This window comes from Cylas formicarius, unplaced genomic scaffold (assembly GCF_029955315.1).
Source record: "Cylas formicarius isolate icCylForm1 unplaced genomic scaffold, icCylForm1.1 PGA_scaffold_9__14_contigs__length_23061073, whole genome shotgun sequence".
NCBI lineage: Eukaryota > Metazoa > Arthropoda > Insecta > Coleoptera > Brentidae > Cylas > Cylas formicarius.
This window is the reverse complement of record NW_026844365.1, coordinates 2,806,728-2,822,213: the sequence shown is the minus strand read 5'-3', so window position 1 is coordinate 2,822,213 and position 15,486 is coordinate 2,806,728. Positions and strand designations below refer to the sequence as shown.

General features: G+C 44.9%; 2 protein-coding genes across 3 annotated transcripts; both read left to right on the top strand.

The window, feature by feature from the left end:
- The first annotated feature begins 27 nt into the window (after positions 1-27).
- On the top strand, positions 28-15,285 carry LOC132707224 (small ribosomal subunit protein uS9m). The gene is made up of 7 exons (XM_060678984.1): positions 28-208; positions 270-461; positions 517-776; positions 836-1,080; positions 6,209-6,324; positions 14,787-14,949; positions 15,147-15,285. The coding sequence occupies exons 1-7, from the start codon at positions 155-157 to the stop codon at positions 15,236-15,238; spliced, it is 1,122 nt and encodes a 373-aa protein (XP_060534967.1). The 5' UTR covers positions 28-154; the 3' UTR covers positions 15,239-15,285.
- LOC132707218 (transient receptor potential channel pyrexia) lies at positions 6,332-14,779 on the top strand. Of its 2 annotated transcripts, none has more exons than XM_060678973.1 (3): positions 6,332-9,575; positions 10,054-11,388; positions 12,896-14,779. In XM_060678973.1, the coding sequence occupies exons 2-3, from the start codon at positions 10,148-10,150 to the stop codon at positions 14,610-14,612; spliced, it is 2,958 nt and encodes a 985-aa protein (XP_060534956.1). In that variant the 5' UTR covers positions 6,332-9,575; positions 10,054-10,147; the 3' UTR covers positions 14,613-14,779. The 2 variants fall into 2 exon arrangements, with proteins under 2 accessions (XP_060534956.1, XP_060534957.1); XM_060678974.1 differs by having other exon boundaries at positions 9,838-11,388.
- Positions 15,286-15,486: the final 201 nt, after the last annotated feature.

Here is a 15,486-nt window from a genome sequence, read left to right as displayed (position 1 = left end):
GTCAAATCACACTTTACGTCGTGGCACGTCGCGTGACGCCTGGCGGAAAACGCGCAAAGCTTTCACGAGACACGCGGCCAGCGACTTGATATAGGAAGAAGAATAGGAATTCGAGAGGTTATGCGAGTTTGGTTTACATGAAGTATCAGAAGTCATGCTGAAACGAGTACGAGCGGCTTGGCGGCCGCTAAGATCGCTCGCGCGTCAGGTTGGGCGAACTTTTTTAAAGTTTTTTTTGCGACCACCCGCTCATTTCCAAAGAATTTCAGCAGAGACTCGTGTCTACGGAAGCGGTCGCCGAACAGAAATCGACAAGCAAAGCGATGAAGGCGTACCTCGAGAGGGCGCGGGAGCACGACGAGTTCATGACGGAGCGCCGCCACGAGTTCCAAATCGGTAAACGACACTTGGCCAACATGATGGGCGAGGACCCCGAGACTTTCACGCAAGAAGACATCGACGTAATTAAAAGGCCCGTTCTTATTACGACGTCGCGTAACGATAGTTCGGTTGTAGAGGGCCATCGAATACTTGTTCCCGAGCGGGCTGTTTGAGAAAAAAGCGCGGCCCATAATGAAGCCCCCCGAGGAGATATTTCCACAGAGGAAGGCGGCCGAATTCGACGAGACCGGCCGCCCGCACCATTTCCTGTTTTATACCGGCCGACCTCATCTCTACCAGTTGTTGCACGACATCGTGCGCAAAATAAACGAACTGAACAAGTTTGAAGACGCCATGGTCAGCAAAGGCCTGAGCCCCGATCCCAACCTGGCGCTGTGAGTCATCCGTAATGGCGGGTGCTTTCGGCAAACGGCGGTTTTGACTTTGATTTCAGGCAATCTGTGGGCTTCGAGTGGGTCTCCAAAGTCCATTTGGAAAATGCGCTGATGGAATCTCTCTCGGACCGCGACTACAATACGTTTGTCAACGCGATACAGCGTCTGAGCAGCCTGCCATACGCTTACAAAGAGAAAGAATTTATCATGGGCTATAAAAAGGCCCTGCTCGAACAAATCAAGCTCGACGAGATACCGAAACCGCAACTCGATGAGGATGGCCGCGAGTTCATCTCGGTTTACGGTAAAAAAAATTTCTTCTTTCTGTTCTGTTCTGTTCACCTGGGAAAAAAATAACAAATATCGAAAAGCACGAAAAAAAATCCAAAACATTTATATCTCAAAAAAAAACTCAGTGGTTACAACTTCAGAATTGACACTAGCTTGACGAAATTTAAAAAAATATGGGCCAATATAAAGTGAGGTCAGTGATTAGTATGTTGGCCTTGATATCTTTACTTTCAGTTCATGGTATTTAAAATAAAAAAGAAATTGCAAATACAAATATAAGGCATGGCTCAGTGTCCAATATGTTGGTTGTGACATATTTATGAATCAATCAATATAGTAACTCATTTAGTAACGCTTTAGAACTCATAACTTACCTTGTCGAATGTTGCTAGTTCAGATCCTACCGATCGCCACAAAAAAAATCAATCAAAACAATTGAAATGTAGCTACAAAAAAAAGTTCACTTAAATATATAAAAAATTACATGGTATTTAAAAAAAAAAACACGTTAACTTGGCGAATATCGCGAGTTCAAATCCTATCGATCGCCACAAAAAAAGCTCAATAAAAAAATTGAAACAAACTTTGGAGCAATATAGGGTGAGGGATAGCTCAATAGCTAATGTGTCAGAACTGATCCCACAAAAAAAAAGTTCAATTTAAAAAAAAAAAGAAAACTGTGAGCCCGGCAGGGATAACTCAGTGATTGATGCGTTGCAACTGACAATGTGGCCGATGTGGCGAATTCAAATGCTACCGATCACCACAAAAAAAAAAAGAAAAAATTACTGTACTATGTACTACTATGTACTATGTATTAATCCACTCTGTATAACGAATTTCTCACTCTATACCGAAAGAAAAAAGGGCACATCGGGTAACAAAGTACGGAATGTAGGCCGACTTGTAATTAATAGAGTCTCTTACCGTCTCAGAATTCATCACCTTAATAATCTAATTACCGAAAACCAGTGTTTTTCTCGTAATAAGCCTTTATCGGTATGTATAAAAGCCCACCATTGTTTCAACCAGTTCTAATTTGACTTAGTGAATACCGCGAGTATGGCGAGTAAACGAAAAATTTTATCTCTACATGATAAAGATAATTCGGGAGAAAAGAAAAGTGACGTGGGACGTCGATACGGACTTACACCGTCGACTCTATCCACGATCTGGAACTGCGACGAAAAAATCATTCAGGCTGAAGCGGCAGGCAATTCTAGTAAAAAACTGAGAAAGCCAAAATTTCAAGATTTGGATCGGGCAATGTTGCAGTGGTTCCGACAGCAACGTCTTAAAAATGTACCACTCTCTGGACCTATTGGTATTGGTATTAAAGGGGGGCGCCCTCGCGGGCGTCCAAGCACTTAGGCCACCAGATGGACCCCCGTTGTGCCCCCAGGCCGCTCTAGAGGGCGTCTAGAATGCCGCCCTTCCTATAGAAGCAACTTCTTTAGCCCAATACCGTGCACTGAGTCCGGATCGATCAGGGCCGTTTCGAAGACTCCCAATCTTGCCCATGTCAAGGCAGGGCACTCGGTGAGCAGATGATACGGGGTCTCCTCCCCTTCCATGCACCACCTACACTCCGGGTCGTCTCCAATGCCTAGCAAGCAGAGATGCCTCCTAAGCCTGCAATGTCCTGTGTAGGCCCCTGTTAGTGCTCTACACTCCCTTCTTTTCAGTCTAAGCAGCTCCCTGGTCCGAGGGAGGGCGGGCCCATCCATCATAAGCCTCGCCTGCCTCATTCCCGGAGCAACTCTTCAGCCCCCCGCGGCCCGGTCTCTCGCCACGGCTTTGAGAGCTCCCCGCCTCACACACGGGGCGATCCCCAAGCGGGGCTCTGGCCCTATATGCCTATGCGAGGAGCCCTCCAACCAGGAGACCAACGTGACCTTCCTCTCCTCAGCCACCCTCCTCAGTACCCCTTTGCACTCCTTTATCAACAAGAAGCGCATACGCACTGACTTCAGCGCCATAAGTGCAGCCCTGTAAAAAGTGCAGTATCGTAAAACTAAAAGCAGAAAAATTTTGCTGAACAGCTTGACATTATCGATTTCAAGGCTTCGGTACAAATTATGGACAGATAAGTGGCCAAGCCCGTGATGTCGACAGAAACGTCACTGGTCGAAACGTGGTGAAAACTAGCAGAAAAGTACGCTGCTGACGAAACTGGTGTTTTTTACAAAATGACGCCAGATAAAACTCGTTAAATTTCGAAGCGAAAAGCGTGTGTGGTGGAAAACTTTCTAAAGAACGTATAATAGTGTTGGTAGCTGCCAATATGAGTGGGATAGAAAAAACAAAGCTAGTCGTGATTGGAAAATCAACTACACTTACAAGGCAAACAAGTCTGCATGGATGACATCGCAAGAGAAGATAAGGAAATAAGATGCGGAATTAAAGGGGAGGAAAATATTAATTCTCTACGGAATATTGAATTGGCATTTCTTCCAGTCAAACCAACAAGTGTATTACAGCCGATGGACCAGAGCGTAATAAAAAGTCTTAAGAGAAACATTTTAATGGAAATGATCGAGTCCGAAGCAGAAACAATTCAACACTCCTATCGTCATGCAGGACTCATTACCGAGACAGAATGCGTACAGGTCTAGAAAGATGATCAGCCACCAAGCGAGTGGATAAAGCAGTTTCAAACAACAATTATGTTTACAAGGGAGGAGTTGCAAGATTTTATGGTGATAAATCAAGATTTGCCTCCAACAGCAGACTCGACAGAGGAAGCCATATTACAAGAGGAAGAGGAAGATGAAGAAGTTGATCTGGGACCACCACCGACCACCAATCTCTCTAGCAGTTAAGCTGCTAGAGAAATTTTTTATGTATCATGGGGAACATGCCCCTCTCGAAGAAATGGCTGAAATACAAGCCAAAGTACGAGATGCGTATCGGCATACTAACAGAATTCAAAAGAAAATGACCGATTATTTGAAACATTAAATGTAATTCTTAAATGTGTATATAAAATAATTAAATGCGTATTGACAAAAAGCAGTCCCTTCAATTTCGCTATATAGAGTTGCGACCGTATTTAAAAAAGACTCCGCATCAATAAAGTAGCTCATTTGTTACCGCGTTATAACTCACACCTTACCCTGTCGAAAAATTTATATAGTAAGGAAAAAAACACGTTAACTTGGCGAATTGAATTAAATAAACTGTGGATCAATATCATCGCCACAAAAAGAAACTCAAATATTATAAATTGAAACATAAGAACTCTGGGCCAATATAGGATGAGGATAGCTCAGTGGCGAATGCATTAGTCTTGTCATCTTTTCAGATGTTACGGGTTCTAATCTTAAAGTCTGTTCATAGATATAAGAAAGTGACTAACTGATACGAATTAAGGAAAGCCCGGGCAAGCTGTAAGAATGAAATATGGCCGAACAGGTCCGTACTTTGCTTAGAATTTAATTATTTGGGGTTTTGTTAGGAAAGATACTAAACAATATTTATTTATGTATTTATGATTAATTCTAAAATAAAATTACAAATTATTTTTATTACCTACTTAAATTACATAATATATCAGTATCACTATCGCCCATTCTGATTATTATTTGTTCTATATTATTTGCAATATGGATATACGATCGTTCTGCTTTTTCTATATGTTTAACAAAAATTGCCCAACTTTTTGGAAGGGATGTTAAAAACTTCGGTTTCTATAAGTTTGAGAACATTGCAGGTAACACGGGGAAAAACATTGTTACGACGAACGGCTGATTTCAGTTGGCGCCAAACATGTTCAATGGGATTGAATATACAGTGGTAAGGTAGAAGCCTTAAAACTGTATGCCCTAGATTTTTTGCGTAATTATCACAGACGTATTCCTTTTGTAAGTTCAAGCTTTGTAGAACCTCAATTAATTGCTTTTTGGTATAATCTTCGTTAAAATAAATGTCGTTATTATACATGTAGTTTTGGAGTGTTGCTTTTGTGTAACATGAGGAAGGGGTTTTAATCAACTGTCTACTGTGCTAATTTGCATTGCCCATTACGATGACGCTATTTGGAGGAATGTTTGGAACTAGTTTGTTTTTAAACAAACTTTCAAATAAATCAGCGCTGGTGTCTTCATAGTAATCCGGAGAAGAAGCTTTAATATTTTTCGCAGAAAGAGAAAGTCCATTTGGAATCCAACCATCTTTAGAGTCAGCATACAAAATAGTGATTCTTTTACCTCTTTTTGATGGCGCGTTTGTTTTACACTTATCAGTTGAGTCAACCCAACCCTTATACGGGGTATTATAAGTGTCGAACCAGGTTTCATCCAAGTAAATAATTGGCCTTTGTTGTTCTCTGTAAATTCAAATTTTTTCTAGATATTCCAGTCGCTATTTCCGAATTCTAGAAGATTCCATTAAAACTTGCCTTTTTTCAATTTTTTAAAATCTAAAACTCATGTGTTGAATACACTTCCATAAGGTAGTTCTGCCACATTTAACACCGATTTCATCTTTTTCAAGCCTCCTAATTAAGATATCTAAATCTAATGTAGGCACTCTTTGTTCCTCATATAATTGGTAAATTTTACGACGTATTATATCTTGATCACTTTCATCTACACTCGAGAAAATCTCAGCATCACTTCTTTTTTTTTTTTTCCTGAAATGGGATTATTCACAATTTTCCATACAGTTGATGTTGGAATTTTCGTCAATGTGGCCGTTTCTTCTAAAAATGCTTGCTTGCTGGCACCACGTTCAATGAGAGTCAAATAAACATTGTCTATAAGAATGATTACTAAGTAGTATACCTAACCAAATAATATTAACCACAGGTAGGTATAAAATTATTTTCTATTACGGACCACAATTTTACCTGAATTTAAATTCCCAAACTTTAGGTAATAATCTTGTTGCATTATGTGTTAATGACCACCCTTGGATTATCCCATTCGCAAGCAATTGGTCACTTTCTTGTATCTATGAACAGACCATACCCATCATAGCCACAGAAAATCAGTTAAAAAAAAATAAAAATGTTTATAGTATAAAAAAAATCTCGGCATCAATGTAGGGACAGCTCAACCGCTAACGCGTTACCGATCGCCACACAAAAGTTATTTAAAAAAAAGGTATAAAAAAAATCTTATACAGGAGGGTTGTTTCAGAATGTCGCAGGAAGTCATCGATCGGCAACGTGACGCTGTGGAAACCGGGCACAGGCAAAATCACGATCAACGGCGAGGACATAACCTATTTTCGGGAGGTGCAGTCCAGGGAGCAGGTACGCCTTGCGGGAAATGCGGGAAAGCTCGCGTCCTTTTCCGACCCGGTTGTTTCGCAACCGGCGCGGGCGCGACCGGAAAACTGCTGACCGGTTCGATTGTCTATTTTTTTTTTGTCACGGCCGACCGCGCGCATCTAAAATTTGTCGTCAGCGTCGCGCGGAATCGCGAGGGCGCGGGCTTTCCAAACTAAACGAAAAAAATACGAGCCGGAGCTGCGAGCAAAGCACTTTCCGTCTTATCTTTTCGTTTTTATTACTGTCAAAACCCGAAGCGTTTTGCATATTTAAAGACGGCAATTAACACCATTATAGTTACAAAATATATACCGGGCGTCCCAACTTTCGGATTTATCCGACGCGGAGTCACGGTTTTTATTAAAAAAAAATGGTACGACGCACGGGAAAATATGAAATGCAAATCTTGAATAAATATGTGCGTTTCGACAGCTCTTTTATTCCCATCCTTTGACGAACGCCGCCATTTAGTTTTTCTATTCAACGGATGCGTCGGATTAATTCTCTCCACCAATCCAGGCTTTTTACAGGTAAACTCGAACCGCTCATTGTTTCGCTACTGTATTTTTTTTGTTGGTAAATAAAAGAAATAATTCTTTCCACAATGCTACACGTTAAGCTTCGTCCATCGTCCTTATTATAACATTTTTTTCCTTTTTACAAAACTTCTGGATTCCTTCTGCGTCGATTTTTGCTGAGTTGAACTTGCTGATTGGCGAAACGTCAAGTTTCTTTGAAAATTTATTTTTTTTCCTCTTTATCCTTAACTGGACGAAGCGGATTAATTCTCTGCGCAATTCTGTAGTTAAGTTTCATCCTTCGACAGACTAACTGGTCACTTCGGTTATAACTCCATTTTTTTCCTATTTTCACCATGCCAAGCGAATTAATTCTCTCCACTTTAAGCTTCAGCGTCAGTTTTTGAGTTACAACTACATTTTTTCCTCTTTTCGTTAACCGGACAATGCGCATTAATTCTCTACACCATTCTATGGTTAAGCTTCATCTTTCGACAACGACGAACTGATCACTTCTTCGGTTATAACTACATTTTTTTCTTATTTCCACCTAGAGAAACGGATTAATTCTCTCCACCTTAAGCTTTTTGGGTAGTAACTACATTTTTTTCCTCTTTTTATTAACTGCTCGAAGCGGATTAATTCTCTGCACCATTCTATGGTTAAGCTTCATCCTTCGACAACGACGAACTTATCACTTCTTCGGTTATAACTACATTTTTTTCTTATTTCCACCTAGAGAAACGGATTAATTCTCTCCACCTTAAGCTTTTTGGAGAGTAACTATTAACTGCTCGAAGCGGATTAATTCTTTCCACCATTCTATCGTAAAGCTTCTTCCTTCGACAAAGATGAACTGGTCACTTTTTCGGTTATAACTACATTTTATCCTCTTTTCGTTAACCGGACCAATGTTAATTCTTTCCACCATTCTATCGTCAAACTTTATCCTTCGACTAAAACAAACTGGTTTCTTTTTAACATTTTTTCTTATTCTCGCAGTAGAAAACGGATTAATTCCTCCTCTATCTTACCTTTTTCGGTTATAACTTCTTTTTTTTATTTTCACCTGTAGAATCGGATTAATTCTCCACACCATTCTGCACTTCAACTACATCCTGCATCACACTTTTTGTTTTGCTTTCATGAACCGGATAAATTCTCTCCCGTATTTTCATCAACCGGACGGTACGAATTAATTAATTGTCTCCACCGTTGTGTCGGTAAACTTCATCCTCCGCTAAAGACAACCTGTGTTTCGGTAATAACTCCGTTTTTCTTTATTTTCATCATGCGAAGGGGATTAATTCTCTCCACCATTCTATCGATAAGCTTCTTGACTCGAAAAAGAGAACCTGCGGTTCGGTCACAACTCCTTTTTTTCTGATTTTCACCAGGGGAAGCGGAATAATTCTGTCCACTATTCCATCGTTAGCCTTAATCCTTCGAAAAAGACAGCCTACATTTCGATTATAACTCCGTTTTTCCTTATTTTCACCACGCGAAGGGGATTAATTCTCTCCACCATTCTATCATTAAGTTTCATCGTTCGAAAAAGACAACCTGCGTTTCGGTTGTAACTCCTTTTTTCCTATTTTCACCAGGCGAAGAGGAATAATTCTCTTCACTAGCCTTGATCCTTCGGAAAAGATAGCGTAGGTTTCGATTATAACTCCGTTTTTCCTTATTTTCACCAGGAGAAGGGGATTAATTTTCTCCATTCTATCGTTAAGCTTCTTCATTCGAAAAAGACAACTTACGTTTCGGTTATAACTTCTTTTTTCTTTATTTTTACCAGGCGAAACGGATTCATTCTCTCCACCATTCCACTGTTAAGCTTCATCCTTCGAAAAAGACAATCTGCGTTTGGATTACAACTCCTTTCTTCGTTATTTTCATCAGGGGAAGGGGATTAATTCTCTCCACTATTACATCGTTAAGCTGCGTTTCGGTTATGAGGCCTTTTTTTGTTATTTTCAGCAGGCCAAGCGGATTAATTAATGGAACATTTTAGTCGATTCTACGAATTTGATTTTTTATATCTGATAACTGGACGAGTTAGATTAATTGTCTCCACCGCAATAGTTGAACCGACGATTCTTCTAACCCCGCCATTTTCAAGCTCCATTAAACGTCCGCTACAGATTAATTGATCTTCTCGATTGCCGGCGCCTTAATTCTCTCCATCATTCTGTACCCGTCCCGTTTTTTTTTTTTTAATTTCGATTTATATTTTATACGACGACCAGCGGCGCGCGCGGTCGCCTGCTCGCCGACGCTGCCACTTCAACGTGCGTGCGTGTTCATTTGACCGCCCCAGGTGGTCGCGCATCTTAAGACGAGTCCGTCTTCCCCCCTTCTACGCCGCCTCGGCGTTCTTAAAACGGAGGCAATTTAACAATTTGCCTTAGTTTAGATTCGCGCCCAGAGACTCGGAACTGTGCTCGATCAAAATACGTATCTGCGACCGATTTTTTTTTTGCCCTCGCGGCTCAAGCGGAGGTGCTGCTGCACCCTTCGTCGGACGCGCGCCACTGATTAGCGCAATTAACGTGTAATAATCGAACCCGTCACGCGCTAGTGTGTGTGTGTGAAAAAAATCGTTTTCGCGTGTGTGGCGGCGCACCAAAACAATACGGAGTGTCGAGGAGAAGGATAGGTAGCCGGTGCGACCGTTCAATTCATCGGTGGGATGCTGCGCAGTTGCCGCGTGAGGTAAGTGCCCCTTTTTCTTTTTAATCGCCCACCTTATCGTTCCGGTTTTCTCTTCGGCCTTGTTGGTGGCCGAAAGAATCTCTCTTAACGTTCGCGTGACGTCGCCGACTCGTCGTCGGCGGACTTTTACGACCCCAAATTTATTCTAATTGGGTCGTAAAGCGCCTAATCCGCGAGCGCATTGTTGTTCAAGTTCAAAGTCAACATCGCACACACTTCGCGGTACCGTCGTCTCGCGTTCCGAGAATTTTTATTTTTTCAGTCGCCTACGAAGAGTCGAAAGTCGTACGAAAGTCTCCATTCGGACGCGAGAGCGCAACGCACAAAATCAATGTTAATATACGGGGTGTTATCGCGGTTGGGAAAAATATTTACGTGGCGCTCGTGTCTGTGTCCTCTTTCGACCGCTTGTGCCGTAAAATGTCCCCTAAGTTCCTCTTTTTGGTTTGGTAACGCTATGCGTTGGCGATCATTCCAGTGATGGAAACTCGTAGTTCTGGGTCCGTGTGACGACACACGCTTCATTCTTCAAAATTCGTTTCCGACCATCCGTTGCAACTACACCGAGGTAAATGGTGTCCCCGTCGGATGAACGTATCGGCATGGAGAACCTGGGCTACCAGGAGAACGGGGGCCGGGCCAAACTGGGCCGCGCGGTCAGCGTCGCCAACGCGGAAAGCCGCCCCCTCTACCAGACGCACTCGTCGTCGACGCTGCTCCGGTGGCGACGCGGCCGCGACGACCCCGAAGCCGCGCTCGACGACGAGTTCCCGTCCGACGACTTCGAGTACATGGAATGCGGACCGTCCCCGCCCGCCGACCACGCCCCTAACCTATACGAGAGCTACGAGGAGTTCGCGACCAGCGAGCTCACCGTCCAAATATGCCACGATACCATCAAGATGAACCTCGCGGAGCACATGAAATTGTCCGCCGGCCGGCACCACTTCCTCGACGACATCGAGGCCAGAAAAGTGGGCCAGGAAAACTTGGCGGAGGCGCTCAAGGGCGCCAGCAAGGTCGAACTGAACGTCTGCTTCCTGTGGGCCGCTTTCCTCAAACGCTGGGAACTGCTGGACGGTCTGCTACGTCTCGGCGCTCAGCTCAAATACTACGAGCCGTGTCAGGGGATGAGCGCGCTCCATTTGGCCGCGTTCGGCGGTTGCATCCCCGGCACCCAGTTCCTGATCTCGCGCGGCGCCGACGTCAACGCCATCTACAAGTGTTACAGTCCGTTGCATTGCGCCGCGTTCGGCGACAGTCCCGAAACCGCCATGATACTGCTGAACAACGGCGCCAGGGTGCAGGCGTTGACCGCCAACAGTACCAGTAACGGAAACGAGAGCGTACTGCACTGCGCGGTGCGCGCGAACGCGGTGGCTTGCGTGCGCCTTTTCACCGTCGAGGGGGCGGACGTGGGGCAGGTCGAGTTCGCGGGCTCGTCGCCGATTCACCTGGCCGCGGATCTCGGCCACGCGCAGTGCCTGCGCATCATGCTCGACGTCAAAGGCGTGAACGTGAACGCCAGGACCAAAGAGAAAGAGCAGACGCCGCTCCATCTGGCGGCGGAGGGTGGCTACGTCGATTGCGTCGACGTGCTTCTCGAACGCGGCGCCGACGTCAATCCGAGGAATCATCGCGGCCAGACGCCGCTCCATCTGGCGGCCCGCGCGCAAGCCTACGACTGCGTGGAACTGCTGCTGCGCAAGGGCGGCGCCGACCCCAACGTCGCCGATTGCGACAAGAGGATGCCGCTACACGCCGCCGTAGGCAAAGCCGCCCGCTCCTACGACATCATCGAGATCCTGATCAGGTAAGCGCGCGCTCGCTCTCGCCTCTGGTCCTTCGAGCCGGACAATTTTTAAGTCGCCGTGGAAGAAATAATTTTTTTCTTCTTTAATTAAGGTGTCATACCGTATTTTAGGATGATTCGTATTGTGTTCGTGATCTTTTGCCCATTTTGTTTATCTGTTCTCGTTCGTTCTGTCCACATGATCTCTCCAGAATCGTCGTTCGTTATTTAGGTATGGTCTCACGTCTTACCTGATTTCTCAACGTTACTTCGTTCATTCAGATTTGTCTAAAAGATTCGAAACTTGCCTTCAAATTGTAATTTCAAAATTATATGTATCAGCTATGCTGCAATTATGGATGTTTTCTGAGCTTGTTATTTCCACTGCCAAGATTTTCCGGGTCTTTTACTAATATACTTTCACAATCTTTTCTTTCTTCGTGGTTACACAGTTCCCTCATAAGTGACTTCCATTTCTCCCTTGTAGAAATAATTATGGTTGTTTATTATTCCACTCCGCCTTTACCTATTTTGAAAACCATCTCATACGTGTAGATGCTTCCAAGAGACTATTCTTGGCGCCAACCGTTCTTCGGGATCTCCATTGGATGCTTTCAGTAGATTATTTTTAATGTTCACTGTCCGTTTCTGCCTAATCCGTGAAACCCATTTCAAATTGTCTCTTCTTCGTGCGCGCCCCGTGATTAAAAAAATTATCCTGCAATTATGCATTGTTCGCTTGTGTACGAGTTTCTTTGATTAAGCTTCTGTAGCTTGTGATTCCTACTGCCAAAATGTTCCTGATCTGATATTAATATACTTTCACGGTATTTCTCCGCTTTTATTATAGTTCTCTCATAAGTGACTAACCATTTCCCCTTGTATAAAGTCTGTTCATAGATATGAGAAAGTGACTAACTGATACGAACTAAAGAAAGAAAGAATACAGTTGATGTTGGAATTTTCGTCAATGTGGCCGCTTTTTCTAAAGATGCTTGCTTGCTGTCTTCACTTAAAAGTAATATCGTACTTCAGCGTCCAGCTGCTTTTGTTGATCTATGTGTCACTTTTGACCCTAAACTTTCTTTCATTCCACATATTGACCTCCCTGTGTCTGCCGCGAATAAAATATACCGAACTCTCGAGACTTAACGGATTTAGAAACTTTAACGACTCTGTACCTCGCATTTGTTAGATCTAAATTGGAATACGGCGATATTATATGAAGTCTGTTTTACCAAGTCCATTCAAGGAAGCTGGAATCCGTACAACGAACATTCTTGCGATCTGTGCAACTCGGCAAGTTTCCAGCTTCTTCTATACGTGACGTTGAAATATGTTTTTTTTTTTTAAGGAACGGCGTATAATTATTTTCGTTTTATTTTACGTTCTATCATTTTGCTGTCCTTCTGCTTTTTTTAAAAAATTTGTTCTTTTTTCTACGTAACCTTTTGTGGCCAAATCATCACACATCTCATCTCTTCTTCGTCCGTTTCCCTTAATTAAAAAAAGGTTTTCATCTGAACAGTTACGGCGCGGACGTGAACGCGAAGGACCAATACGGTTACACTCCCCTCCACATAGCCGCCCTCAACGAGCTATCGCAATGCGTCGAAATTCTGATATTCCACGGGGCGGACGTCACGGCCAAATCGAAATTCGGCATGACCGCGCTGGGGATCATCACGCGCAAGACGCCCGCCTCCCTCGCGATGGTCCGACACAAACTCGACGAGGCTATCACGCTCCACCACCACCCCGAGTCGTCCAACCGCGAGGTCGAGCTGCGACTCGACTTTCGCAGCATCCTGCAGCACTGTCACCCGCGCGAGATCAGTTTCCTCAACACGTTCGTCGACGAGGGTCAGAAAGAGATCCTCCTCCATCCGCTCTGTTCCGCGTTCCTCTACCTCAAGTGGGAGAAGATCCGCAAGTACTACGTCGCGCGCATGCTCTTCTGTTTCATTTTCGTGCTCAGCCTGTCGCTGTACGTGTTGACCGCGCTCGCGCACAACTGCTACAACCACGGCAAAAACATGAACGACACCCAGCCACAGAACGTGATCGAGTTGTGCGAGCGCAAGTCAATCATGGGTCACATGCTGCGCAATAACCCGTTCGTCATCGAGATGCAGTGGTTCGCGTTGGTCGGCATCACGTGTTGCGAGATTCTGCGCAAGGTCTACGGCATAGCCGGGTACCCGTCGGTCAGGCAGTACCTTTCCCATCCCGAGAACATAATCGAGTGGACCGTCATCGTGAGCGTTTTCGTCATTTCGTTTATCTACACCGGCCGCACCTACACGTGGCAGAACCACATCGGCGCGTTCGCCGTACTATTCGGGTGGACCAATCTGATGCTGATGATCGGGCAGTTGCCGATCTTCGGGCCGTACGTCGCGATGTACACCCGCGTCCAAGGCGAGTTCGCCAAACTCCTGCTCGCCTACTCCTGTCTCCTGATCGGTTTCACCATCAGTTTCTGCGTTATTTTTCCCGACTCGTCCACTTTCGCGAACCCTTTCATCGGTCTCATCACCGTACTGGTAATGATGACCGGCGAGCTGAGTCTCGACCTGCTCGTCGACGACGACCCCGACGACCCGCCGTTCCTGCTCGAGATCAGCGCCCAAGTCACTTATATTCTGTTTCTGCTCTTCGTCACCGTCATCCTCATGAACCTCCTGGTCGGTATCGCCGTCCACGATATCCAGGGCCTCCAAAAAACCGCCGGTCTCTCCAAACTCGTCCGCCAGACCAAACTTATATCGTACATCGAGCTGGCCCTCTTCAACGGCTACCTGCCCAGGTACCTGCTGAACCTGCTGCACTGGACGGCGCTGGTGTCGCCCAAAGCCTATCGAGTGGTACTCAACGTGAAACCTTTGAACCCGCGCGAGAAACGGCTCCCTCGCGACATCCTCGAGGCGGCGCACGAGATCGCGAAAAAGAAGAAGAAGCACTCAAAGACGCTATCTTCGTTCCGCAGTTCGGGCACGTACGGCAAGAGGACGCTCAATAACAACGCGGCCGACCCGGCCACTGCGGGTGGCGAAGGAGTTTTCGACCCAAAGCCCGACCACCTGGCCGCGTTGCAGAGCAAACTCGACAAGAGCCACGAGCAGATCGAAAACTTGAACAAGGATTTCAAGGAGCTGAAACACGCGTTCGAAAACAGCCAGCGGGTGGTCGAGAAACTCCTCAACACGATCATCCAGAGTCGCAGGAATAGCGCCAAGTGCTGACGCGTCCCGCCTGTATATAATACCGTTTTCCTTTCTAGGTTAGCTTTAAGGCTGTAAAGTGTAGCCAATAAAATGCTTACTCAAGACGCCGCTTCTATTTATTAGTATTTGGGTTTTGACAGTAACGAAACGAATCATAACCCGCGTCCCGACATTGTCTAGCTCTCTTTCTAGCTGCTGTTTCCGCTGATATTCACCGACATGTTAGACAAAGTGGACGTCGTGTGCCACGTGGAGAAAGGCGGATGGTCGTCGCAAGCCGGCGCTTTGAGGTGGGGCATCGCGACAGCGCTGAGGAGCTTCCTGGACGGCGACTCGATCGAGAGAATGCGCGTGGGTAAGCATTTCATCGCTTTTCATTTAGCCACCATCTTTAGTTTCGTATAATCCTTCCTTGGTTTCTGAGCTGTTTAGCTGTAGATAGTGGGCTCTAAGCATTCTGTTCCCTAGGGTATCTAATTTTAGGAGTTTTCTCATTAACTACCTTGCCAATCTATATCCCAGATTGAGGCATTTTATTTATTCATTTTTCAGCGGGGTTGCTGACGAAGGACTTCCGGACCAGGGAGAGGAAAAAGCCGGGCCAGGCGGGCGCCAGACGCAAGTTCACGTGGAAGAAACGTTAAGTGTTAAGTTTTAGGAGGAAGATAAATAAAATTTTCGATTTTATCCGAAGCCCGGTTTTATTTACTCCCTATGCGCGCCGAGAACCCGTTATCTGAAAGTTATCTGAAGGTCGAGGTTTCCCCTTTATGCTGTCACTCACCCAATTGTTTATTCAATTTTTTACCGGTATTAGCACAGGCAAATAATGCAGAAATGTAAAGATATACGGGGCGTTCAACTAGTAAACACTTTTTAAAAAAATGCATAT

What these genes read in the sequence shown, in the direction of transcription:
- LOC132707224 (XM_060678984.1), top strand. Translation starts at nt 155, where the DNA reads ATGCTGAAACGAGTACGAGCGGCTTGGCGGCCGCTAAGATCGCTCGCG. An exon ending in TAAGATCGCTCGCGCGTCAG is followed by an intron (nt 209 to 269) that starts GTTGGGCGAACT and finishes AAAGAATTTCAG; the next exon opens with CAGAGACTCGTGTCTACGGA. An exon ending in GATCGAGAGAATGCGCGTGG is followed by an intron (nt 14,950 to 15,146) that starts GTAAGCATTTCA and finishes TTCATTTTTCAG; the next exon opens with CGGGGTTGCTGACGAAGGAC.
- LOC132707218 (XM_060678973.1), top strand. Translation starts at nt 10,148, where the DNA reads ATGGTGTCCCCGTCGGATGAACGTATCGGCATGGAGAACCTGGGCTAC. An exon ending in ATCATCGAGATCCTGATCAG is followed by an intron (nt 11,389 to 12,895) that starts GTAAGCGCGCGC and finishes TCATCTGAACAG; the next exon opens with TTACGGCGCGGACGTGAACG.